This window comes from Tenebrio molitor, chromosome 2, assembly GCF_963966145.1.
Source record: "Tenebrio molitor chromosome 2, icTenMoli1.1, whole genome shotgun sequence".
In the NCBI taxonomy this organism is placed as follows: Eukaryota; Metazoa; Arthropoda; class Insecta; order Coleoptera; family Tenebrionidae; genus Tenebrio; species Tenebrio molitor.
In genome coordinates, this window is record NC_091047.1 from 1,912,618 (window position 1) to 1,939,645 (window position 27,028).

Below are 27,028 nucleotides of genomic sequence, written 5' to 3' on the forward strand. Positions count from 1 at the left end.
AATTGGGAATGAAATAAGATTTGCTTTAAAACATTATAAAGAGTTAGTGATTAGAAGTTTCCTTATTAATTAACACAATGTTAATTGTTCACTAAGTACAATCTAAGCACAAGTATTATCTAATAAAATATTATATACTGCACCGATTTTAGGGGTTCCCACAACTACTGCTGTCTGACCAAAACTATTTGGATGTTCATTTTTAGCTTGAACCTAGAACCGCAATTTTTTATTCTAGCTAATTTATTCGTAGTAGAAATCTCACTTTTATAGAATATTTCTTAATTTTTTCCAACCGACTTAGTGTAATGCATTGATATCCTGGCCAAAGTGTGCAAGGTAAATCTTTGAAAGTTTCCATTTCTCCTTTATTATTATTATTATCTACTTCTTCATAAGTAACTTTATAAAGGTCCAACTTCCCCGTTGGAGGATACGGTGGCATCCATCGAATTGATATGGAATTTTCATTTTTTGAAAAAATCGTTAGATCTCTTACCACATTAGGGGGGTCTGACAAGGTTTGAAATGATTTTGATCTCACAGTTTTTGCACAAGTGCTGTTTCGACAAAATTTAATATTGAAAGTATAGTCCGAATAAGGAATAACATGAACTAAACAGAATGTGTTTTCAAAATCGCATTCTTTCTCTTTCTCAACAAAATTGTCACACCATTCATTGGAACAGCTCTTTTTGATTCTAATTTGTAAAGAACCTCTCATAATGCTACAGGCCATCGAAGAATAATGCAGTTTTACAGAACGAGCCTCGATTTTCCACTTTAATTCAGGAATTTCATCATCAGATATTGTATCTGTAAAACAGTGCATTTATTGAATAGTTTAAAAATTATTAACTGTATCTACCTGACGCAAATGTGTCTTGAGTTACATTCACTGGAGGTCCTTCAATCTTTCTATTCCAAGCTGACACCGAAAATGAATATTTTGCATAGGGAACTAAACCAGATACTGTGACATCAGTCTCTTCCGCGCTTAGTTGCTTTATGGGAAAGGTTTTACCATTTGAAGTTTTACAGCTTTTATGCGACACAAGCTGCAGTAAATGGTTGTCAATTAATAATACCGACTTTTTTGATGAGTACCTGATATCTAACCACATATTTTACAAATTGACCGTTGAAATTTTCAGGTGATTGCCATGTTAAACGAGCACTCGAATCTCGTATGTCCTTTATTCCAAGATTTACTATTGCACCTGGAACTGCATAAAAGAAATTAATGCTATTAGAATTAATGTTGCACTTGCCTCCTTCAATTGTCCGTACCGCTCTGTCAAGTTTTGTTTGATTTTTTTTGACAATAATTTGATAATTTGTGTAAGGTGTTAAGTTTTTAAAACAATAAGTATCATTTTCTAATTTTAGTGGAAATATTGTATTTTGTTGTATGTTGTATCTTATCGGTTTCGGATGAGATGATTCTTTTGCGTGCGATGTGCCAATTAAACTGATGGTAAAATTACAAAATTGTGTCAAAGTCTTAAACAGAAAGCACATTTAGTCTTCATTTATTTACATTTCATCATTTACCTTGGACTTGAACGTCACTCTTATGCTGGTGTTGTACGAATTCGATATAAAATCCTCGTCTTTGATCTCTTCAAAAGGAACTTTACATTTAGTAAAAGATTTAACAAATGACTTTAATATAGTACCGTAACATTTCGTTGTAAATGCGGCGTGGGGTAATTGCTCGTCGATAAAAATTTTATCATTAATTGTGATGATAATGCCCCTCACGATGTATTTCGTATTTGGCTCTAAATATTGAAGTTTAATAATTGCGGATTTATTAAAAGGATTGCGTTGATCAGAAGCCATCCACTCACTATTTCCTTCAGCTTTCTACAAAATCAAATACAATAACTAAAATGTAAGAAATAGAGAAACAATCATCTGACTCTGTACTCTACGTAATAACTATCTGGTGAGTCTGTGTGTTTCTTATTGAGCAATTCGAAATTTTCTACTTTTACTTTGGCTTCACTGTATTTGATATCGCTGACAACAGGAGGTTCACTGAAGACTTGGCCCGGTGCTGAAGGGGAAGAAAATTAAATGCGATATTTAAAAAAACTGGTTGACGTACGCATGTCACATTTAGCACCAACGTAGTTATCAGAACACGGCTCACATTTTCCGTTGTCGAAATCACAGGAGTGTCTGGAACAATGCCCGCACCTTTTTTTACAATTCATGCCATAAGATCCCGAATCACATTCTAAAGACAAAATAATTTAAAGTAAGTCGATAAATCGTATTTAACACTTCCACTAGAGCCACAAGTTGGATATTTCCATCCGGCTGAACACGAACATTTGAGTTCTGTTCCATCTTTTTCGCAAACTTTGAGCTGACCACATGTTTGATTTAGAAATAATGGACAAGGAATGCAATGTCTGGTGACAGCGTCGTCAGCGCAGTTATTTTCTAAAACTGTTAAGACAGAAAATTCGATGGATAATTCGTTTTTATAAACTGTTCATCTCACCGGTCGGTTTTGCGTCATCGTCTAATGAAATAACATCGTCGTCTTTGTTAGAAATAAGTTGACATTTTAATTTTCGTCTTGATTTGATCATGCGATGCTCTGAAATAAACTGGTTTTGATTTTTTAAAATATTTTTTTAGTTGTTTTACCAGTATTATTACATTCCCTAATATGTGGTTCGATATTCCAAAATACATCCCTTTGATTATTGGCTATTGTAGAAATAAAGAGAGTCGAATTGGTCTGCACGTTATCCACAAACAGCTTAATTTCTTTCCACGTTTCCTTATTGAAGAAATCGTTGCAACACTTAAATATCCTAATTAATCTAGTGGTTGTTACTTACCTGAGATGAGTACGTTTCCTCTTTTAAAATATTACTTTCATTATTTGCTTCACTTAGTGTTAATGTTATCTTGCAATTGGAACACATTTTTACGAACAATGACAGACAGACAACTCCATTTTTCGGATTTCTTTCTACTGTGGTTTGTTGATTTGTACTATAGTTGGTATAAAAATATGGAACTAAATATTAAACTTTAAGTTAACTACTTCTGTATTGGGGTTTTATCATACTGTGTTAATTTTTACTTACCTTTGTGAATTTTCCAAAGACCAGTGACAGTATCTTTACTGTGAATCATCATATGAGTTACACTGTAGACATTTTGACCATCATCATATTGTATTATAGCGTCTTTATTATTTAGTCGTTTGAAAGAGAATCTATTATCCTTTTTCGAAAGTTCGAAATGACGCCATTCCTTATTAGTTAGGTACTGACTGTCACTGTTGTTATGCTGAAAATGTAGTGTAGTATGCTGTTACATCTAATTTTCCTGGGGATACCATTATTGTTTGGATCGGCGTTTCGCAAGATTTAGATACTGTTACATTGCTAAGAACAGGTATGGTTCCACGTGCACACTTTCGTAGTTCTGTTTTAGTTCCTCCAAATGCCATCAGTAAGAACCAATAACAATTTGACTCTTCTATTATTTCTCCATCGCAAAGGAGTATATGGGCTTGTTTTGAAATACGAATCGATAATGAAATTTGGAAATTTTGTTTTAATTTACTGGCCACAGTGATAAACTGTAATGTATCATTCTTCTTTTCAACTGTTTTGTATGTGCGTATTGCTGTGTATTGAAAATAAACATATTAATTGAAGTGAAACAAAAGGTTAAAGTTAGTTACTCTCCCATCGTCTATCCAAAATTCTTTGATTATTTCTGTACACATAAGTCCACTTGGAATCATCACCTTCAATACCCAATCGGAACAAAGGTGCATGTGGAATAAATTGTGATTCTAAAATGAATTAACAACTGTAGTTATGATTTTCAAAATCCTAAGAGGGAGATATTATACAGCGTGTCCCACCTAAGACTTTTAGGTCTTATATGTCTATTATTCATGGACCGATTTTTGTGAAGTTTAACAGATAGATAATAATTTAAAAGGTGAAGATTAATCTTAGTCTTAAAAACGCCATTTTAACTCTCTTTATTTGTGAATGAAATCATTTAAGATTTACACTAAACTGTATAACAACAATAAACAATGGCTTCCGCAAAAGAGGAAAAACCGTATCAATTTATTTAATTTTTCGCAAAATTGTTCAATTGTTTCAAAACGGGTTGACTTGAAATCTCAAAAATGTTAGCACATTTTTAACAATATAATTTATTTTTCTTGAAGTAGAAACTGTTAATTTGATTAATTTTTTTGTATAGACGCATGTTTTCTAACGAGTAACAATCTGACACTAGTTTTGTGTAGATTCAAATAAAGGAATAGTTATTTATGATGTAACCCCACGAACAAAATAAAATCACTTTTAACACGTCCATCATACATCTATTTTTTATACAACTGGTTTGCATTGCATTAAAAAACGAATTGGAATTTTTGATGTTTATTTTAATTTCTGCGGCAAAAATCAGGTAGCTAGTCTTGTATTGACATTTGTTTATTAGAAACGTCAAAAAAGTTTTCATTAGGTTTTGTAAAACACTTTCAATTCCACATTATTGCATTCGCAAACATGGAATGCAAAGAAAACGACGTTAACGATGCCGATATCGACGACAGATTTCCCGCAGATATTGAAAAAGTGGCAAATAGAGACACTTTAACATTTATAAAGAAATAAAAAATAACTAGTGTTAAAAGTTTTTTTTTTACTAGTGTTAAAAATACTTTTAAAACGGTAAGTTATAAAGAGCAATTTTTAATCAAATTAGCTTCCACTAAAAACGTCACTTTTAATGTCAGTTGTATAAAAAATATTTTAAAATTACATTTTTTATTAATCGGGCATTTTATTGCCAGTAATTTATTTTTTATTCACTAGAATATCTATCTTCCAATTTTTACAAAAATCGGTCTATAAATAATAGAGGTACAAGACCTGAAAGTCTTAGGTGGGACACCCCGTATAGCACATATTTTTTTAGTAAATATTCAGGTTGTATAGTTGTCCCAGAGGTGCAGCGATTTTATGGCAGGGCAATAGTTCTTATTACGTCTATTGATGTGCCGATAAGCGACTTAAGCAGAGCCCCTGTCAATCATCATTTTCGTTCTGTACCTCTCAGTTTACAGGGTAGTACTTGAACGAATTTACGATTGGGAGTTGTAGCTGTGGTTTAAACCTATTGTCGGTGTCGTTAACGTTTATACAATGGTACCCTGCCATAAAATCGCTGCAGCTCTGGGACAACTATAAGCACTGTCACATTGGAAGAAACTTCCGTTCACATTAATTTTAACTACCGTTACTTACCCGTTTCAGATTCCTGTGTTCCTTTCTCATCAGCCAACCAACTTAAGGCATAAGTGCTGTTGGTAATGCAGTAATACTCATTTTTTTTCAAATTGTGAACCATAAAAAAGCTACTTTGGCAGTTCGAATAAAGTACATTAATAACTAGGATTAAAAAGAACACATATCTATTACTAATTTCGAATTGCATGCTTATGAAGATTTTAACGTTTTTTAACTGACGCAGATACCGCGAAACTGATAAAACCGTAATATGTATTATAAGCTATTTATTTATGATATCAGCGGCGAGGATTTTACAGTTTTGGTTAAATGAAGGAGTGTAGGTTTGTGATAAGACAGCATTTTATCATAGTAAACATAGAAATCTCACAAACATAACTTCTTCCCTTTTTTGTGTATCGACAACAAATATAAATAAAAAAAAATTATTGGTTTTGGATAGATTTAGTTTATCCGGTTTGTGAGCATTATTACTAACTGTCTAAAGTAAGTGTTATTACTGTGTGTGTCGGTTTTGCACTTAGGACCTATATGGTTTATCACGTAAATTATTTGTTGTAGTTGCCCAATCACAGATATAATAGCTATTTATGCACCAAGGGCGTTACAACGATGATTACGCCCGGAGAACGATGAATCCAGCTCGAGGGCTTTAACCCGAGAGATGGATATCGTTCGATGGGCGTAATCATTCGGTGACGATGTGGTGGATACAAAATTTTATTTTTCACTATACGTGTTCTTAAAAAAAAAATTGGCATCTTTGCAATTTTGAATTGATGAGGGCGTTATGAATTCATTACGCCCGCTTATTCTTATTACGTCCTGTATTATTCCCCGGTTGTTATGGACATGTTTACGTATTTCGTATCCTAGGAGTTATCATGCAATTATACTAAAGTGAAAAATAAAAATATTTGTGGAACCCCCAGTTGTAAAATATGTCTGTTTTTTCTTTCAGTAATATTGTAGCCAAAGCTGAACAATTATAACACTCAAAATTAGGTTTATATTTTTTTTGTGGTTTTCAAAATTCAATTCACTTAAAATACATTTTTTTTCATATTGTATACTTTTGGCGCAAAATATTTTTCAAACGAAGGTTTATCGAAAATAATTTTGGGATTGGTTGATTAAACCGAATGTGACTAATTCAAAATAAACTAAAATGAGGCAAAGAAATCCTGTTCAAATTATACACGGCAATAAAGAAATTATGGTTGTTTATATTTTATTGGCTTTGAGTGTTATTCTAAAGGATTACCAGTAGAATTTGTTTTTTATTTATAATCTAAGAAAAGAGAAAATGCAAGGTATAATATCTTGGGATTTATTTATTTTTTAAATTATTTGGAAACAAATACCAACATGACTTTTTTTCTAATGATACATATTTATACGGTGCGATCAATTAAAAAATAAATCGAGTCGCCGTGTTACCTATGGCAACCCATGCTATAGCATAGGCTCCGAAGCAAACTCGATTTATTTTTTAAATGATCGCTCGGTATTATATTCTATATAGTTCAAAATTAGAAGTTATTAAGTAGTGTTTATTTACGCACATGGGGGCAGAAAATTTTGTCTAAATTACTTCGTATAGTTGAGCCTCCTTTAAATAATTTTCCGTTGCTTCGAACAAGAAAGTGAAGTCTCCCTGAAAGAACGTAACAGTCACTTTTCACAATTCTTACAAAATGAAAATAACTCTTAATTAACAAACCACTCATATCATTTTCGAGCCTACTTCAACAACCTTGACTAATATTGTCTGTGCAAGATAATGTCAAATCTGATACTCCTGAGGAGTAATAGAGTGGTAGGTTAACAGTTAAGTTATTAAAAAATATTTACTTCATTGATTCTAAATTCTGGGCTGTGATTTCGAACCATTCTCACAGAAGTAGGAACGTCACATACTCCTTCGACTTCAATTTTTTTAATGTTATACAGCATGGCGATGTACAGACCGGAATCCTTGATGCCATTACTGAAAAAAATACAATTGCGGAAAACGTTACCATTGCGTCAGTCATATCGCATGTTTTTTTTTTTTAATTTCACCTCGTAGTAGGCGTTGAAGAGTCGATTATGAACGCACTACTCGTGTAAAAACGTAAGATTAAACAGCTGATCCGTGATCCGTAACCCGTATAGTGCGTTCACAATTGACTCTTCAACGCCTACTATGAGATAAAATTAAAAAAAACACCCGATATTTACTCACTGGCTCATCACCAAGACTGAATTAGACTTTTTTAAAATTGCGTTCGTTTCATTACAAAAGTTGACGAAATCAGCAACGTTTTCAGGACGAGTAGCCTCTGAGGACCAGTTTTTCATAACAATAATTTCAATTATTTTCTGAAAATTGAAATTGATCAAAACGTATTTAATAGAATAACAACGCAGTACAGTTTTGTCACCGATTGTTATCTGCACTGTTATCCAGTCGTAAGAATCGAATATTTTGGAGTCTCGGTGTACGAGATTTATCTTTTTTGTAAGTGTAATTTGTGGCATGTTCCTGTCGGGCCATATACGATTTAAAGTAATTTTATTCACTGATACTATAACGGAGATGTTTTTATTTCCAACGAAGTTCCAGAACTGGAAGAGAGTGTCAGGTGTTGGTTCTTTCGTTATCGTAAATTTTCCAGGACATCTGAAACAATTAATCGTCTCTACACCGAAACATGCAGATACATCGTCGTAATCGAGACAATAAGGTGCACTCAAACTTAATTCTTTGCGAACTAAAACACAAGATAAATGAAATTTTATGATTTCAGATTTTGAAATGATTGTTACCAGATTTGTTGCCTGTTTTACGAGTACGTTTTATGGTATCAAGCCATTGTGTTTCTTGGACATATTTGAAGTATTTGTGAATCTGTTCTTCACTGAACAATATGGGTGTATTTGTCTGAAACGAATCACATTTGAAGGTGGTATCAATTTTAAAACAATATTCAAAAATTATGAAATGAGCTAACAGGTAGTAGTTGATGTTGTTGATCAGATTTGGGTCACATTTGGCCAATCTATGACTGATTTTGAAAATATCGATAGTACCATCTCGATTGGCAGTTCTAAAAGAAATGTCACACAGCAGAGCCAAACCCGTTCCTTCCACACCCGTACTGCAAAAAACCGAAAAGTGCATAATTTTTTATTTTGATCAAAATTACCTGCACTGAACCAAGATGGGTGATTTGGAATCCAAAGGAACTTTAGATGTCATTAGGAAAAAGAACATCAAAGGTAACGAAAAAAGAGAAGTAGAGGTGTTCCACCACGAACAGTACCGGTACAAGACGATCTGAAACAAGAGTGTACAATTTTACGTTTAAAATCAGGATAGACCCACATGTCGCGATGTCTTCTTGAAGGTAAGAATGAACTTTCGGCATTCGTAATCGAAGAAAATGTCGCAAGATTTGAAGGTGAGGGAAAGTTTGTGATGTCGTAAGTCTTCGTCTTTTACGTGCCAGTAATTCTCATCAGTTTCCTATAAATGTTAACCGTGAAAAATTAAACTTAGCAATGTGGACAATCACCTGTTTGTCTTCCAAATGGTTATCGAGAAGAATAATGTGCTTGATATTTTCTTGCCAGATGAGTTTCCAGAATAAAGCAAATTTATCTGGTTCCGGTACCTTGGCAGCCAGATGGGATTTCTTCACGTGCTGACCCTGTGCATAAGAATGAAAAAACGTTCAAATGACTATAAACAATTTCTTACGTCAATATATTCTGTGTCCAAGTAGTCTATTAAAATATCGTCGATTATGGTTTCGTAAATCTTAACTGTATTGAGAATTTCCTAAAAAAGTAATAAATCTAAGTGCTCTCAATAGAATTGTGGAAAAAGCTGTGACAAGATTTCAGTACAGAAATTAGTTTTCAGATAGATGAAATTTTTACCTTATGTTGACGTACAAGTTCATCATTTTTTAGGGAATTTTTAACGTAATCGGGATATTTAGTTATTTTGACGGGTTTCGAATAAGTTTCAGTGTTTCGTTCGTAATCTTCCCTATTATTGCTTGACTTCTACAACAATAACTTGCAGAAAATTTTAGTTAAATTAAGGAATTGGTAACTTACGGATTTCACTAGAAATTTTCTAAATGCAATAGCGATGGGAATTATAAGTAACAGCGATAATAGACCCAGTAGACGTAAATCTTGTGGCACGTCGACGGGTTCGCCCAAAGTATGAACCTGATAAGAGTACAGCTTGTAGCTGCTTTTATTTTCAATAGTGTTGGTTAATAAGATTGTGACGTTATAAGTGGTTGCTTGTTTTAAAGATGAACTCGAGCTCCTATTACAATCATTTATCGTATAATTATCTTGACCAATTTTAAAGTGCACAGGACTTTTTAGTTGACATTGGTATAAAATCTTGAATTTGGATAAGTTTACGTGGTGGTTCTCTTGTAATCGTGTTAACGATTTTACATTGTCATGGTTGTTGAAGTTTTCATCCAATAAAAATAAAAATAATTCATATTTATTTGTATCGTCTCTATTGGTACTTTTGATTGGCGAGATCTCTATCGTTATTGTATCATTTGAAGTGGAAATTTTTGGTTCGGTGGAGAACAAAGGAAGAGCAGGAGGGCTCGTGTCATTCTTAACTAATTCTTCGCCATTGTAACCATTAAATGCTTCAATTCTAATCCTGAATGGAGTCGATTTTAATAAACGTTTTTCTTCTATCTGTAAAACATTCAATAAAAGCAAGGCGAACAACGAAACGATCTTACTTACTTTATATTCGTAGAAAGGCTTGTAATTAGTAACAGGAAAACTATCATGAAGATTATTTTTTGTAGAATTGTGGTAAAGAACTGAGATATTAAAGAACGTGATTAGTCCGCTGGTTTCATTAGGATGACCCCATGTTAGTTCGAAGTCGTTTTGAAGATTCCAATGGATGGTAAGATTATTTGGCTTTTTCGATGGTTCTAAAATTGGGAATGAAATAAGATTTGCTTTAAAACATTATAAAGAGTTAGTGATTAGAAGTTTCCTTATTAATTAACACAATGTTAATTGTTCACTAAGTACAATCTAAGCACAAGTATTATCTAATAAAATATTATATACTGCACCGATTTTAGGGGTTCCCACAACTACTGCTGTCTGACCAAAACTATTTGGATGTTCATTTTTAGCTTGAACCTAGAACCGCAATTTTTTATTCTAGCTAATTTATTCGTAGTAGAAATCTCACTTTTATAGAATATTTCTTAATTTTTTCCAACCGACTTAGTGTAATGCATTGATATCCTGGCCAAAGTGTGCAAGGTAAATCTTTGAAAGTTTCCATTTCTCCTTTATTATTATTATTATCTACTTCTTCATAAGTAACTTTATAAAGGTCCAACTTCCCCGTTGGAGGATACGGTGGCATCCATCGAATTGATATGGAATTTTCATTTTTTGAAAAAATCGTTAGATCTCTTACCACATTAGGGGGGTCTGACAAGGTTTGAAATGATTTTGATCTCACAGTTTTTGCACAAGTGCTGTTTCGACAAAATTTAATATTGAAAGTATAGTCCGAATAAGGAATAACATGAACTAAACAGAATGTGTTTTCAAAATCGCATTCTTTCTCTTTCTCAACAAAATTGTCACACCATTCATTGGAACAGCTCTTTTTGATTCTAATTTGTAAAGAACCTCTCATAATGCTACAGGCCATCGAAGAATAATGCAGTTTTACAGAACGAGCCTCGATTTTCCACTTTAATTCAGGAATTTCATCATCAGATATTGTATCTGTAAAACAGTGCATTTATTGAATAGTTTAAAAATTATTAACTGTATCTACCTGACGCAAATGTGTCTTGAGTTACATTCACTGGAGGTCCTTCAATCTTTCTATTCCAAGCTGACACCGAAAATGAATATTTTGCATAGGGAACTAAACCAGATACTGTGACATCAGTCTCTTCCGCGCTTAGTTGCTTTATGGGAAAGGTTTTACCATTTGAAGTTTTACAGCTTTTATGCGACACAAGCTGCAGTAAATGGTTGTCAATTAATAATACCGACTTTTTTGATGAGTACCTGATATCTAACCACATATTTTACAAATTGACCGTTGAAATTTTCAGGTGATTGCCATGTTAAACGAGCACTCGAATCTCGTATGTCCTTTATTCCAAGATTTACTATTGCACCTGGAACTGCATAAAAGAAATTAATGCTATTAGAATTAATGTTGCACTTGCCTCCTTCAATTGTCCGTACCGCTCTGTCAAGTTTTGTTTGATTTTTTTTGACAATAATTTGATAATTTGTGTAAGGTGTTAAGTTTTTAAAACAATAAGTATCATTTTCTAATTTTAGTGGAAATATTGTATTTTGTTGTATGTTGTATCTTATCGGTTTCGGATGAGATGATTCTTTTGCGTGCGATGTGCCAATTAAACTGATGGTAAAATTACAAAATTGTGTCAAAGTCTTAAACAGAAAGCACATTTAGTCTTCATTTATTTACATTTCATCATTTACCTTGGACTTGAACGTCACTCTTATGCTGGTGTTGTACGAATTCGATATAAAATCTTCGTCTTTGATCTCTTCAAAAAGAACTTTACATTTAGTAAAACATTTAACAAATGACTTTAATGTAGTACCGTAACATTTCGTTGTAAATGCGGCGTGGGGTAAATTCTCGTCGATAAAAGTTTTATTATTAATTGTAATGATAATGCCCCTCACGATGTATTTCGTATTCGGCTCTAAATGTTGAAGTTTAATAATTCCGGGTTTATTAAAAGGATTGCGTTGATCAGGAGTCATCCACTCACTATTTCCTTCAGCTTTCTACAAAATCAAATAAAATAACTAAAATGTAAGAAACAGAGAAAACAATCATCTGACTTTGTACTCTACGTAATAACTATCAGGTGAGTCTATGTGTTTCTTATTGAGTAATTCGAAATTTTCTACTTTCACTTTAGCTTCACTGTATTTGATATCACTGACAACAGGAGGTTCACTGAAAACTTGACCCGGTGCTGAAGGGGAAGAGATTTAGATGCGATATTTAAATTAAAGTGGTCGACGTACGTATGTCACATTTAGCACCAACGTAGTTATCAGAACACGGGTCACATATTCCGTTGACGAAATGACAGGAGTGTCTGGAACAATGCCCGCACCTTTTTTTACAATTCATGCCGTAAAATCCCGAATCACAACCTAAAGACAAATTAATTTAACGTAAGTCGATAGATCATATTTAACACTTCCACTAGAGTAACAAGTTGGATATTTCCATCCGGCTGTACACGAACATTTGAGTTGTGTTCCATCTTTTTCGCAAATTTTGAGCTTACCACATGTTTGATTCAGAAATAATCGACAAGGAACGCAATGTCTGGTGACTGTGTCGTCGTCAATACAGTTATTTTCTAAAACTGTTAAGATAGAAAATTCGATTGATAATTCGTTTTTATAAACTGTTCGTCTCACCGGTCGCTTTTGCGTCATCGTCTAATGAAATAACATTGTGATCTTCCTTAGAAATAAGTTGACAGTTTAATTTTCGATTTGATTTGATCATGCGATACTCTTAAAGTAAACTGGTTTTGATTTTTTGAAATATTTTATTAGTTGTTTTACCAGTATTATGACATTCCCTAATAATTGGATCGATATTCCAAAATAAATCCCTTTGGTTATTAGTAATTGTAGAAATGAAGAGAACCGTTGAATTGGTCTGCACGTTATCCACAAACAGCTTAATTTCTTTCCACATTTCCTTATTGAAAAAATCGTTACACCACTTAAACATCTTAAGTTAACTCGTTGTTGTGACTTACTTGAGATGCGTATGTTTCCTCTTTTAACATGTTACTTTCATTACTCTCTTCGCTTAATGCTAATGTTATCTTGCAATTGGAACACATTTTTACAAACAATGACAGACAGACAACTCCATTTTTCGGTTGTATGACTGGTGTAGTTCTTTGTTTTGTACAATGGTTAGTTTTTAAATATGGTACTAAATATTAAACTTGTTGTTAACTACTTCTGTATTGGCGTTTTATCACATTATGTTAATTTTTATATTTTTTTACTTACCTTTGTGAATTTTCCAAAGACCAGTGACTGAATCTTTACTGTGAATCATCATATGAGTTACATTGTACATTTCTTCACTATCATCATATTGTATTATAGCGTCTTTATTATTTAGTCTTTTGAAAGACAGTTTATTACCTTTTTTCGACAGTTCGAAATGGCGCCATTCATTATTAGTTAGGTACCAACTGTCACTGTTGTTATGCTGAAAATGTAGTGTACTATGCTGTTAGATATAATTTTCCTATGGATACCATTATTGTTTGGATCGGCGTTTGGCAAGATTTAGGTACTGCTATATAGCTACGAACAGGTATGGTTCCACGTGTACATTTTCGTAGTTCTGTTTTAATTCCTCGAAATCCCATCAGTAGGAACCAATAACAATTTGACTGTTCTACTTTATCTCCATCGCAAAGAAAAATATGGGCTTCTCTTGAAATACGAATCGATAATGAAATTTGGAAATTTTGCTGTAATTCATCCTCCACATTGATAAACTGCAATGTATCATTCTTCTCTCTAACTGTTTTGTATGTGCGTATTGCTGTGTATTGAATATAAACATATTAATGGAGGTGAGACAAAAAGTTAAAGTTAGTTACTCTCCCATCGTCTATCCAAAATTCTTTGATAATTTCTGTTCACATAAGTCAACTTGGAATCCTCACCTTCAGTGCCCAATCGTGACAAAGGTGCATGTGGAATAAATTGTGATTCTAAAATGATTTAATAAATGTAGTTATGAATTTAAAAATCCCCAGAATGAGATATTATACAGGGTGTCCCACCTAAGACTTTTAGGTCTTATATCTCTATTATTCATGGACCGATTTTTGTGAAATTTAACAGATAGATAATAATTTAAAAGGTGAAGATTAATCTTGCGTTACTCTAGTCTTAAAAACGCTATTTTAACTCTCTTTATTTGTGAATGAAATCATTTAAGATTTACACTAAACTGTATAACAACAATAAACAATGGCTTCCGCAAAAATTCGTCTTCTGAAGGTAGTCGTACTACAAGAAAAAGAGGAAAAACCGTATCAATTTATTTAATTTTTCGCAAAATTGTTCAATTGTTTCAAAACGGGTTGACTTGAAATGTCAAAAATGTTAGCACATTTTTAACAATATAATTTATTTTTCTTGAAGTAGAAACTGTTAATTTGATTAAATTTTTTGTATAGACGCATGTTTTCTAACGAGTCACAATCTGACACTAGTTTTGTGTAGATTCAAATAAAGGAAAATATTTTAAAATTACATTTTTTATTAATCGGGCATTTTATTGTCAGTAATTTATTTTTCATTCACTAGAATATCTATCTTCCAATTTTCACAAAAATCGGTCTATAAATAATAGAGGTACAAGACCTGAAAGTCTTAGGTGGGACACCCGGTATAGTACATATTTTTTTAGTAAATATTCAGGTTGTATAGTTGTCCCAGAGGTGCAGCGATTTTATGGCAGGGTAATAGTTCTTATTACGTCTATTGTGATGCCGATAAGCGACTTAAGCAGACCCCCTGTCAATCATCATTTTCGTTCTGTTCCTGTCAGTTTACAGGGTAGTACTTGAACGAATTTACGATTGGGGGTTGTAGCTGTGGTTTAAACCTATTGTCGGTGTCGTTAACGTTTATACAATGGTACTCTGCCATAAAATCGCTGCAGCTCTGGGACAACTATAAGCACTGTCACATTGGAAGAAACTTCCGTTCACATTAATTTTAACTACCGTTACTTACCCGTTTCAGATTCCTGTGTTCCTTTCTCATCAGCCAACCAACTTAAGGCATAAGTGCTGTTGGTAATGCAGTAATACTCATTTTTTTTCAAATTGTGAACCATAAAAAAGCTACTTTGGCAGTTCGAATAAAGTACATTAATAACTAGGATTAAAAAGAACACATATCTATTACTAATTTCGAATTGCATGCTTATGAAGATTTTAACGTTTTTTAACTGACGCAGATACCGCGAAACTGATAAAACCGTAATATGTATTATAAGCTATTTATTTATGATATCAGCGGCGAGGATTTTACAGTTTTGGTTAAATGAAGGAGTGTAGGTTTGTGATAAGACAGCATTTTATCATAGTAAACATAGAAATCTCACAAACATAACTTCTTCCCTTTTTTGTGTATCGACAACAAATATAAATAAAAAAAATTTAATTATTGGTTTTGGATAGATTTAGTTTTTCCGGTTTGTGAACATTATTACTAACTGTCTAAAGTAAGTGTTATTACTGTGTGTGTGGGTTTTGCACTTAGGTCCTATATGGTTTATCACCTAAATTATTTGTTGTAGTTGCCCAATCACAGATATAATAGTATATTATATACCAAGGTGGAGAAGTTCATGATTATAGCCAGAGCGTCAAGATCACAGCCCGAGGCGCGCCGAGGGTTGTAAGGCGCGAAGGCTATAAGGGACTTCTCCATCGTGGTTTATATACTATTTTTTTCACTACTAGATACGTTAAAACCCTTTCTGATAATAATTAATAATCAAATTATTTTGTCGGATGCGACGGGTCCGAGTTGTCATTTCTTGACAGTTGGTATGAAAATCGTCTACGTTAACCAATGAAATAGACGACAATCTTTCGTTGCTAGGTGACGGTTGTTCATTATTCACCACTGGTTAATAATGAAAAATTATTTACCTGTCACTGAGCCAACGTAGAAAAACGAAGCTTCTCAGTGTTCTACAGAGTGATCAACAAGAATCCAAATCAGAGCAAGCGTTGCAAATTATCGGTCACGTCGTAGCAGAATCATACGCAAATAAGCGTTCAAAGCATGGCCGTAGACAATTTGTGGTCTCAAACGCTACTTTATAATAAATCATACCTCATGAATTTTAGACGTTGGAATTATAATTGGGCATTTTATTATTATTATAAGATAAGGGAAACAATTTATAAGATAAATAAGAGCAACATTTTACATTTGTAAGAGTAAGTAAATTATCAGCTTTATTGCCAAACGCGACGCCACTGGTACGGAGATGTTTCGTTGAAATGTCACATTTCAAAATTCAAGGTTGTTGATGTTGACAATTGAAGTGATTTAACCTAGAAAACAAATCTTCGATTTCGGCAATATTTACAGACGTTTATTGAAATTGTAAGCAATAATTATCCCAGAATAAGTTGTAAAATGGGTTTTACCATTAAAGAGAAGGCATTTTTATTAGATTATTTTCGAAAGAGGGTGAAACAAGAAAGTGAAGACTGGCCTTACTTTGTACCCCCTTACACTGAAGAATTTCAAGCCAGATGTCCGAACCTGATGGTATAAGTTATCAACACGTTTATCAATGTCTTAAAATTATAGTGCCTAATTTTAGTGAATCATAATCCATCATTAAGAAGAAGTCAGGTCAGTCCTTAGTTCAAATTTTAGAAATGGTGCAAAATGTTCGACAAATTATCAAGGAACATCCCTCAACTTTCATAAGGCGTTTAAGACAGCAAAATAAATTGAGTTATGGCACTTATTGTAAAAATTTTGAAGGAGGCTATTAATTTGTTTCCCTTGTGTGTTCCAAGAAATAAAACCCACACATTACCTTAAACAAATTTTCATCATAAATGAATTTTGGCAATCCATTTCACCTGACAGCTTCATAAGTGTTTTTGGAAAATATGAGAGGCGAGTTTGACTCTTTCTGGACCACAATGGAGAACATTTCGAGCAGTTTTTGTGAAAACTTATTTTTTGACCTTGGAGTAATTTAAATGTTTTAAACTGCTAGAAAAGATACGAGTAAGTTCTCAATTAACCAAAAATGTGAGAATAATAACTTTAGCACTTTTCTTACAGAAAACAACAAAACAAAGAATTATGAAAAATAATTACTTTTAAAATTTTGTAACCAAAGATTACGTGCCTTATGAAGGAATTTTGTGTAACTGTGTGTTTTTTCCTTAATCAGTAATAAATAATAATTAATAATAACTTTCTTTTAAATCCATTATTCATGAATTACAAAAAATTTATAAAGGCAATTAATAATAGATTTTTGAGAGGTAGGCAACCAACAAAACGAGTGTGCACAGCAAGTATATAAAAGTGTCTGATTAGTATATGACGTACGTTTCGATAAAATAAAAGATGAGGTAGCACTCTTGATTTGGTTTCTTGTTGATCACTCTATGACAACCGATAACGCTAGACTTTGTTACTAGTAGTGAAAAAAAATATTTGTGAAACCCACAGTTGTAAAATATGTCTGTTTTTTCTTTCAGTAATAGAGTAGCCAAAGCTGAACAATTAAACGCTCAAAATTAGGTTTATATGTATTTTTTTTTGTAATTTTTAAAATTCAATTCACTTAAAATACATTTTTTTGTACGACATTGTCAGAATTTGAGAATTTTCCCCTGTGTGAACGAATTTTGATAAATTTGACAACTTGTCAAAACGAAACGTCAAGCTAATTTTAAAGATTTTTAGCGATTTGGAGCCTTTAAGGGGCTCGTCGAACAAAAAAACGTTGTAGTCAACTCGTTCTTGTGTAATTTTGGCTTTTTTTGGCACTCGTGGACCTTTAAAACTCTCGTTTTACTCGAGTTTTAAACTGGTCCACTCATGCCAAAAAAAGCCAAAATTACACACGAACTCGTTAAATAAATAACTATTTTTTTCATATTGTATACTTTTGACCCAAAATATTTTTCAAACGAAGGTTTATCGAAAATAATTTAGGGATTGGTTGATTAAACCGAATGTGACTAATTCAAAATAAACTAAAATGAGGCAAAGAAATCCTGTTCAAATTATACACGGCAATAAAGAAATTATGGTTGTTTATATTTTATCGTTCTAAAGGATTACCAGTAGGGTTTGTTTTTTATTTATAACCTAAGAAAAGAGAAAATGCAACCAACGTATAATATCTTGGGATTTATTTATTTTTTAAATTATTTTGAAACAAATACCAACATGATTTCTTTCCTAATGATACATTTTTATATTTTATTTGTATTATATTTTTGCTGAATTAACAAGAAAAAAATCAAAATTAGAAGTTATTAAGTAGTGTTTATTTACTCATATGGGAGGCAGAAAATTTTGTCTAAATTACTTCGTATAGTTGAGCCTCCTTTAAATAATTTTCCGTTGCTTCGAACAAGAAAGTGAAGTCTCCCTGAAAAAACGTAACAGTCTCTTTTCACAATTCTTACAAAATGAAAATAGAACTCTTAATTAACAAACCACTCATATCATTTTCGAGCCTACTTCAACAACCTTGACTAATATTGTCTGTGCCAAGATAATGTCAAATCTGATACTCCTGAGGAGTAATAGAGTGGTAGGTTAACAGTTAAGTTATTAAAAAATAATTACTTCAGTGATTCTAAATTCTGGGCTGTGATTTCGAACCATTCTAACAGAAGTAGGAACGTCACATACTCCTTCGACTTCCATTTTTTTAATGTTATGCAGCATGGCGATGTACAGACCGGAATCCTTGATGCCATTACTGAAAAAAAAAAATACAATAGCCAAAAACGTTACGACAGCGTCAGTCATATTTACTCACTGGCTCATCACCAAAATTGAATTCGACTTTTTTAAAATTGGGTTCGTTTCGTTACAAAACATGGTGAAATCCGGAACATTTTCAGGACGAGTAGCATCTGGGGCCCAGTTTTTCATAACGATTATTTCAATTATTTTCTGAAAATTGAAATTGATCAATACGTATTTAATAGAATAGCAACGCAGTACAGTTGTGTCACCGATTGTTATCTGTAGTGTTATCCAGTCGTAAGATTCGAATATTTTGGAGTCTCGGTGTACGAGATTTATCTTTTTTGAAAGTGTAATTTGTGGCATGTTCCTGTCGGGCCATATACGATTTAAACTAATTTTATTCACCGATATTACAACTGAGATATTTTTATTTGCAACAAAGTTCCAGAACTGGAAGAGAGCGTCAGGTGTTGGTTCTTTGATCGCCGTAAATTTTCCAGGACATCTGAAACCATCAACCGTCACAACACCGAAACATGCAGATACATCGTCGTAGTCGAAACTGTAAGGCGCAATTAAACTTTGCTCTTTGCGAACTAAAACATACGATAAATAAAATTTTATGATTCGAAATTTTGGAATGATGGTGTTACCAGATTTGTTGCCTGTTTCGTACTTTATAGTATCAAGCCATTGCGTTTCTTGGACATATTTGAAGTACTTGCGGATTTGTTGTTCACTGAACGGTATGAATGTACCTCCCCGAAACGGATCACATTTCAATTTGGTGTCAATTTTAAAACAATTTTCAAAAATAACGAAATGAGCTAACAGGTAATAGTTGATGTTGTTGATCAGATTTGGGTCACATTTGGCCAATCTATGACTAGTTCTGAAAATATCGACAGTACCATCTCGATTGGCAGTTCTTAAAGAAATGTCGCACAGCAGAGCGAAACCAGTTCCTTCCACACCCGTGCTGTAAAAACATCGACAAGTGAAAGATTTTTATTTTGATCAAACTTACCTGCACTGGAATAAAATGGGTGATTTGGAATTCAAAGGAACTTTTGATGTCGTTTGGAAAAAGGGGATCAAAGGTAACGAAGAAAGAGGAGTAGAGGTGTTCCACCACGAACAGTACCGGTACAAGACGATCTGAAACAAGAGTGTACAATTTTACGTTTAAAATCAGGATAGACCCACATGTCGCGATGTCTTCTTGAAGGTAAGAATGAACTTTCGGCATTCGTAATCGGAGAAAATATCGCAAGATTTGAAGGTGAGGGAAAGTCTGTGATGTCGTAAGTTTTCGTCTTTTACGTGCCAGTAGTTCTCAGCTGTTTCCTATAAATGTTAAGCGTGAAGAATTTAACTTAGCAGGGTGGACAATCACCTGATCGTCTTCAAAACGGTTATCCAGAAGAATGATGTGCTTGATATTTTCTTTCCAGATCAGTTTCCAGAATAAAGCAAATTTATCTGATTCCGGTACCTTGGCAGCCAGATGGGATTTTGTCACTTGTTGACCCTGTGCATGAGAATGAAAAAACGTTCAGATGACTCTATAAACAATTTCTTACGTCGATATATTCTGTGTCCAAGTAGTCTATCGTAATATCGTCGATTATGGTTTCGTAAATCTTAATTGTATTGAGAATTTCCTAAAAAAGTAATAAATCTAAGTGCTCTCCAACAGCATTATAGAGACAAGGTTTCTGTATGTAAATTAGTTTTTAACCAGATTAAATTTTTACCTTATGTTGACGTACAAGTTCACCATTTTTGAGGGAATTTTTAACGTAATCGGGATATTTAGTTATTTTGACGGGTTTCGAATAAGTTTCAGTTTTTTGTTCGTAATCTTTCCTATTGGTTGACTTCTACAACAACGAATTGCAGACAATTTTGGTGAAATTAAGGAATTGGTTACTTACGGATTTTGCTAGAAGTTTTCTAAATACAATAGCGATGGGAATAATAAGTAACAGGGACCATAGACCCAGTAGGCTTAAATATTTTGATACGTCGCTGTCGATAGGTTCGCCCAAAGTATGAACATGATAAGAATACAGCTTGTAGCTGGTTTTATTCATAAAAGTGTTGGTTAATAAGATTGTGACGTTGTAAGTGGTTGCTTGTTTTAAAGATGAATTCGAGCTCCTAGTACAATCATTTATCGTATAATTATCTTGACCAATTTTAAAGTGCACAGGACTTTTTAGTTGACATTGGTATAAAATCTTGAATTTGGATAAGTTTACGTGGTGGTTCTCTTGTAATCGTGTTAACGATTTTACGTTGTCATAGTTGTTGAAATTTTCATCCAATAAAAATAAAAATAATTCATATTTATTTGTATCGTCTCTATTGGTACTTTTGATTGGCGAGATCTCTATCGTTATTGTATCATTTGAAGTGGAAATTTTTGGTTCGGTGGAGAACAAAGGAAGAGCAGGAGGGCTCGTGTCATTCTTAACTAATTCTTCGCCATTGTAACCATTAAATGCTCCAATTCTAATCCTGAATGGAGTCAATTTTAATAAACGTTTTTCTTCTATCTGTAAAACATTCAATAAAAGCAAGGCGGATAACGAAACGATCTTACTTACTTTATATTGGTAGAATGACTTGTAATTAATAACAGGAAAAGTGTCATGGAGATCATTTTTTTTTTAATTTTGGTAAAAAACTGAGATATTAAAGAATGTGATTAGTCCGCTGGTTTCATTAGGATGACCCCATGTTAGTTCGAGGTCGTTTTGAAGATTCCAATGGATGGTAAGATTATTTGGCTTTTTCGATGGTTCTAAAATTGGGAATTAAATAAGATTTGCTTTAAACTTTATAAAGAGTTAGTGACTAGAAATTTCCTTATTAATTAGCACTATGTTAATTTTTATTAAGTACAATCTAAGCACAAGTACTATCTAATAAAATATTATATACTGCACCGATTTTAGGGGTTCCCACAACTACTGCTGTCTGACCAAAACTATTTGGATGTTCATTTTTAGCTTGAACCTAGAACCGCAATTTTTTATTCTAGCTAATTTATTCGTAGTAGAAATCTCACTTTTATAGAATATTTCTTAATTTTTTCCAACTGACTTAGTGTAATGCATTGATATTCTGGCCAAAGTGTGCAAGGTAAATCTTTGAAAGTTTCCATTTTTCCTTTATTATTATTATTATCTACTTCTTCATAAGTAACTTTATAAAGGTCCAACTTCCCCGTAGGATACGGTGGCATCCATCGAATTGATATGGAACTTTCATTTTTTGAAAAAATCCTTAGATCTCTTACCACATTAGGCGGTTCTGACATGGTTTGAAATGATTTTGATCTCACAGTTTTTGCACAAATGCTGTTTCGACAAAATTTAATGTGGAAAGTATAGTTCGAATAAGGAATAACATGAACTAAACAGAATGTGTTTTCAAAATCGCATTCTTTCTCTTGCTCAACAGAATTGTCACACCATTCATTGGAACAGCTCTTTTTGATTCTTATTTGTAAAGGACCTCTCATAATGCTACAGTCCATCGAAGAATGATGCAGTTTTACAGAACGAGCCTCGACGTTCCATTTTAATTCAGAAATTTCATCATCAGATATTTTATCTGTAAAACAGTGTATTTATTGAATAGTTTAAAAATTGTTAACTGTATCGACCTGACGCAAATGTGTCTTGAGTTACATTCACTGGAGGTCCTTCAATCTTTCTATTCCAAGCTGACACCGAAAATGAATATTTTGCATAGGGAACTAAACCAGATACTGTGACATCAGTCTCTTCCGCGCTTAGTTGCTTTATGGGAAAGGTTTTACCATTTGAAGTTTTACAGCTTTTATGCGACACAAGCTGAAATAAATGATTGTCAATTAATAATACCGACTTTTTTGATGAGTACCTGATATGTAACAACATATTTTACAAATTGACCGTTGAAGTTTTCCGGTGATTTCCATTTTAGACGGACACTCGAATCTCGTATGTCCGTTATTGTAAGATTTCGTATTTCACCTGGAACTGCATAAAAAATAATTAATGCCATTAGTATTAATGTTGCACTTGCTTCCTTCAGTTGCCCGTACTGGTCTGCTAAACATTGATTTATTTTTTTGGATTCTAATTTTATAAGGTGTGTCAGGTTTTAAGTCTTTAAAACATAAAGTATTATTTTCTAATCGTGCTGAAAATATTTTATTTTGCTGTAGATTCAATGTGATCCGTTTCACATTATTAATTTGAACAACTGATTTTGTTGTTTGCGATGTGCCAATTAAACTGATGGTGAAATTACAAAATTGTGTCAAAGTCTTAAACAGAAAGCACATTTAGTCTTCATTTAGTTACATTTCATCTTTTACCTTGGACTTGAACGTCACTCTTATGCTGGTGTTGTACAGATTCGATACAAAATCGTCGTCTTTGATCTCTTCAAAAGGAACTTTACATTTAGTAAAACATTTAACAAATGACTTTAATATAGTACCGTAACATTTCGTTGTAAATGCGACGTGGGGTAAATTCTCGTCGATAAAAGTTTTATTATTAATTGTGATGATAATGCCCCTCACGATGTATTTCGTATTCGGCTCTAAATGTTGAAGTTTAATAATTGCGGATTTATTAAAAGGTTTGCGTTGATCAGGAGTCATCCACTCACTGTTTCCTTCAGCTTTCTACAAAATCAAATAAAATAACTAAAATGTAAGAAACAGAGAAAACAATCATCTGACTCTGTACTCTACGTAATAACTATCAGGTGGGTCTGTGTATTTCTTATTGATCAATTCGAAATTTTCTACTTTCACTGTAGCTTCACTGTATTCGATATTGCTCACAACAGGAGGTTCACTGAAAACTTGACCCGATGCTGAAGGGGAAGAAAGTTAGATGTGATATTAAAAACAAACTCTTTGACGTACGCATGTCACATTTAGCACCAACGTAGTTAGCAGCACACGGATGACATTTTCCGTTGACGAAATCGCAGGAGTGTTTGGAACAATGCCCGCACCTTTTTTTACAACTCATGCCATAAAATCCCAAATCACAATCTAAAAACAAAATAATTAAACGTAAGTTGAGATATTGTGTTTAAGACTTCTACTAGTTTCACATGTGGGATATTTCCATCCAGCTGAACACAAACATTTGACTTGTGTTCCATCTTTTTCGCAAACTTTGAGCTGACCACATCTTTGATTAAAAAATAATGAACAAGGAACGCAATGTCTGGTGACAGTGTCGTCAGCGCAGTTATTTTCTAAAACTGTTAAGGCAGAAAATTCGATTGATAATAATTCGTTTTTAGAAATTGTACCACCTACCGGCCGGGTTCGCGTTAGCGTCTAATGAAATAACATCGTCGTTTTCGTCAGAAATCAGTTGACATTTTAATTTTCGTCTTGATTTGATCATACGATGCTCTGAAATAAATTGGTTTTGATTTTTTGAAATATTTTATTACTTGTTTTACCAATATTATTACATTCCCTAATATGTGGATCGATATTCCAAAATACATCCCTTTGGTTATTGGCTATTGTAGAAATAAAGAGAGTCGAATTGGTCTGCACGTTATCCACAAACAGCTTAATTTCATCCCACTTTTCCTTATTGAAGAAATCGTTGCAACACTTAAATATCCTAATTAATCTAGTGGTTGTTACTTACCTGAGATGAGTACGTTTCCTCTTTTAAAATATTACTTTCATTATTTGATTCACTTAGTGTTAATATTATCTTGCAATTGGAACACATTTTTACGAACAATGACAGACAGATAACTCCATTTTTCGGATTTATTTCTACTGTAGTTTTTTGATTTGTACTATAGTTGGTATAAAAATATGGAACTAAATATTAAACTTTATGTTAACTACTTTTGTATTGGGGTTTTATCATACTGTGTTAATTTTTACTTACCTTTGTGAATTTTCCAAAGACCAGTGACAGTCTCTTTACTGTGAATCATCATATGAGTTACACTGTAGACATTTTCACCATCATCATATTGTATTATAGCGTCTTTATTCTTTAGTCGTCTGAAAGACAATCTATTATCCTTTTTCGACAGTTCGAAATGGCGCCATTCCTTATTTGTTAGGTACTGACTGTCACTATTGTTATGCTGAAAATGTAATGTATTATGCTGTTAGATATAATTTTCCTGGGGATACCATTATTGTTTGGATCGGCGTTTCGCAAGATTTGTGTGCTGGTATATTTCTACGAACAGGTATGGTTCCACGTGCACACTTTCGGAGTTCTGTTTTAGTTCCTCCAAATGCCATCAGTAGGAACCAATAACAATTTGACTCTTCTACTTTATCTCCATCGCAAAGAAAAATATGGGCTTGTCTTGAAATACGAATCGATAATGAAATTTGGAAATTTTGTTGTAATTCATCCTCCACATTGATAAACTGCAATCGACTATATTTCTCTGTAACTGTTTTGTATGTGGGTATTGCTATATATTGAAAATAAACATATTAATGGAAGTGAAACAAAAGGTTAAAGTTAGTTACTCTCCCATCGTCTATCCAAAATTCTTTGATAATTTCTGTTCACATAAGTCCACTTGGAATCCTCACCTTCAGTGCCCAATCGTAACAAAGGTGCATGTGGAATAAATTGTGATTCTAAAATGATTTAACAACTGTAGTTATGATTTTCAAAATCCCAAGAATGGGATATTATACAGGGTGTCCCACCTAAGACTTTTACGTCTTATATCTCTATTATTATGGACCGATTTTTGTGAAATTGAACAGATAGATAATAATTAAAAGGTGAAGATTAATCTTGTGTTACTCAAGTACCTCCAGTCTTAAAAACGCCATTTTAACTCCCTTTGTTTGTGAATGAAATCGTTTAATATTTAGACTAAACTTTAGAACAACAATAAACAATGGCTTCCGCAAAAATTCATCCCCTGAAGGTAGTCGTACTACAAGAAAAAGAGGAAAAACTCTGTCAATTTATTTAATTTTTCCCAGAATTGTTCAGTTGTTTCAAAACGGGTTGACTTGAAATCTCAAAAATGTTAGCACATTTTTAACAAAATAATTTATCTTTTCTTAAAGTAGAAACTGTTAATTTCATTAAATTTTTTGTACAGTCGCATGTTTTCTAACAAGTAACAATCGGACACTAGTTTTGTGTAGATTCAAATAAAGGAAAATATTTTAAAATTATATTTTTTATTAATCGGGCATTTTATTACCAGTAATTTATTCTTCATTCGCTAGACTATCTAGCTTCCAAATTTCACAAAAATCGGTCCATAAATAGTAAAGATATAAGACCTGAAAATCTTAGGTGGGACACCCGGTATAGTACATATTTTTTTAGTAAATATTCAGGTTGTAACCACTGTCACATTGGAAGAAACTTCCGTTCACATTAATTTTAACTATCGTTACTTACCCGTTTCAGATTCCTGTGTTCCTTTCTCATCAGCCAACCAACTTAAGGCATGAGTGCTGTTGGTGATGCAGTAATACTCATTTTTTTTCAAATTGTGAACCATAAAAAAACTACTTTGGCAATTTAAATACACAACATTAATAACTAAAATCAAGAAGAACACATTCACTCCGGTAGCTTCGAATTGCATGTTTCTAAATATTCTAACGCTTTTTAACTGATGCGAATTTCGTGAAATTGATAAAAATCGTAAATTTTTATATAAACTATTTATTTATGAAATCACTGTTACAATAAATTTTGCTTACAGAGGTGTGACAGCTATTTTAAGGCGGTTATCATAGTAAATATGGAAATCTCTCCTACATAACTTTATGTGAGCAATTATTGTAACAAAAATAATAAAGAATTTCAATTATTGATTTTCCGTAATTTAGGTCTTCCGGTTTAGATTTTGAATTTCCAATTTTCTTAACTTTAAAATATTTGGGAATGAATTATTACAATCGTTAATTCGCTGTGTTATCATTTATAGTATTTAACATTACTAGCATGGTACAAAGGGTTTTTACTGGCGACAGAAGGATATGACTGGAGAGCCGAAGGCGAGCCAGTCACCTGAAGCCAGTAAAACCCGTTACCATGCGTGTATTGTTGAATATT

At 33.0% G+C, this 27,028-nt stretch overlaps 2 protein-coding genes and 1 long non-coding RNA gene across 25 annotated transcripts in view; 1 reads left to right on the forward strand and 2 right to left on the reverse strand.

Annotated features, from left to right (window-relative positions):
* Positions 1 to 5,592, reverse strand: part of LOC138122811 (receptor-type tyrosine-protein phosphatase U-like) — a 47,182-nt gene extending 41,590 nt beyond the window's left edge. For 2 of the 10 annotated variants that reach the window (XR_011156636.1, XR_011156635.1), the window contains exons 1-8: positions 5,310 to 5,583; positions 3,719 to 3,832; positions 3,368 to 3,660; positions 3,114 to 3,318; positions 2,862 to 3,043; positions 2,665 to 2,800; positions 2,516 to 2,614; positions 2,299 to 2,460 (exon numbers count right to left, since the gene is read on the reverse strand). Coding sequence is in view for 4 of the 10 variants with exons in the window: in XM_069037136.1 (XP_068893237.1) it covers positions 144 to 213; positions 266 to 816; positions 869 to 1,058; positions 1,108 to 1,226; positions 1,272 to 1,503; positions 1,555 to 1,622; positions 1,680 to 1,869; positions 1,926 to 2,062; positions 2,114 to 2,245; positions 2,299 to 2,460; positions 2,516 to 2,614; positions 2,665 to 2,800; positions 2,862 to 3,043; positions 3,114 to 3,318; positions 3,368 to 3,660; positions 3,719 to 3,832; positions 5,310 to 5,499 (3,070 nt within the window). In the remaining 6 variants the exon portion in view is untranslated. Of the gene's footprint in view, positions 1 to 143; positions 214 to 265; positions 817 to 868; positions 1,059 to 1,107; positions 1,227 to 1,271; positions 1,504 to 1,554; positions 1,623 to 1,679; positions 1,870 to 1,925; positions 2,063 to 2,113; positions 2,246 to 2,298; positions 2,461 to 2,515; positions 2,615 to 2,664; positions 2,801 to 2,861; positions 3,044 to 3,113; positions 3,319 to 3,367; positions 3,661 to 3,718; positions 3,833 to 5,309 lie in introns of all 10 variants that reach the window. The other 8 variants (XM_069037147.1, XM_069037139.1, XM_069037136.1 and 5 more) reach the window with 8 other exon arrangements.
* A 1,034-nt stretch (positions 5,593 to 6,626) lies between these two features.
* On the reverse strand, positions 6,627 to 26,591 carry LOC138122809 (receptor-type tyrosine-protein phosphatase kappa-like). Of its 14 annotated transcripts, none has more exons than XM_069037123.1 (29): positions 26,366 to 26,591; positions 25,465 to 25,578; positions 25,114 to 25,406; positions 24,860 to 25,064; positions 24,608 to 24,789; positions 12,963 to 13,101; positions 12,813 to 12,911; positions 12,593 to 12,751; positions 12,408 to 12,539; positions 12,219 to 12,355; positions 11,972 to 12,161; positions 11,847 to 11,914; positions 11,564 to 11,795; positions 11,400 to 11,518; positions 11,161 to 11,350; positions 10,558 to 11,108; positions 10,436 to 10,505; positions 10,092 to 10,288; positions 9,423 to 10,040; positions 9,240 to 9,368; positions 9,058 to 9,138; positions 8,873 to 9,007; positions 8,683 to 8,823; positions 8,504 to 8,634; positions 8,124 to 8,455; positions 7,728 to 8,068; positions 7,540 to 7,676; positions 7,167 to 7,302; positions 6,627 to 6,969 (listed from the first exon to the last, which is right to left on the reverse strand). In XM_069037123.1, exons 1-29 carry the CDS (start codon positions 26,553 to 26,555, stop codon positions 6,898 to 6,900), a joined length of 5,520 nt encoding a protein of 1,839 aa, XP_068893224.1. In that variant the 5' UTR covers positions 26,556 to 26,591; the 3' UTR covers positions 6,627 to 6,897. The 14 variants fall into 14 exon arrangements, with proteins under 14 accessions (XP_068893224.1, XP_068893221.1, XP_068893223.1 ...); XM_069037120.1 differs by having other exon boundaries at positions 12,593 to 12,757; XM_069037122.1 differs by lacking the exon at positions 12,963 to 13,101 and adding an exon at positions 24,411 to 24,546 and having other exon boundaries at positions 12,593 to 12,757.
* On the forward strand, positions 16,128 to 17,500 carry LOC138123869 (uncharacterized). The gene is made up of 3 exons (XR_011156929.1): positions 16,128 to 16,733; positions 16,789 to 17,207; positions 17,265 to 17,500. It is a non-coding gene; the product is annotated as an uncharacterized lncRNA (long non-coding RNA).
* Positions 26,592 to 27,028: the final 437 nt, after the last annotated feature.

Coding starts and splice junctions, on each gene's coding strand:
- LOC138122809 (XM_069037120.1), bottom strand. CDS start 26,555: ATGCAATTCGAAGCTACCGGAGTGAATGTGTTCTTCTTGATTTTAGTT. Junction 25,407..25,464: donor TTTGGATAGACGATGGGAGA/GTAACTAACTTT, acceptor TTCAATATATAG/CAATACCCACATACAAAACA. Junction 11,915..11,971: donor ATTTACAACGAAATGTTACG/GTACTACATTAA, acceptor TTCTTTTTGAAG/AGATCAAAGACGAAGATTTT.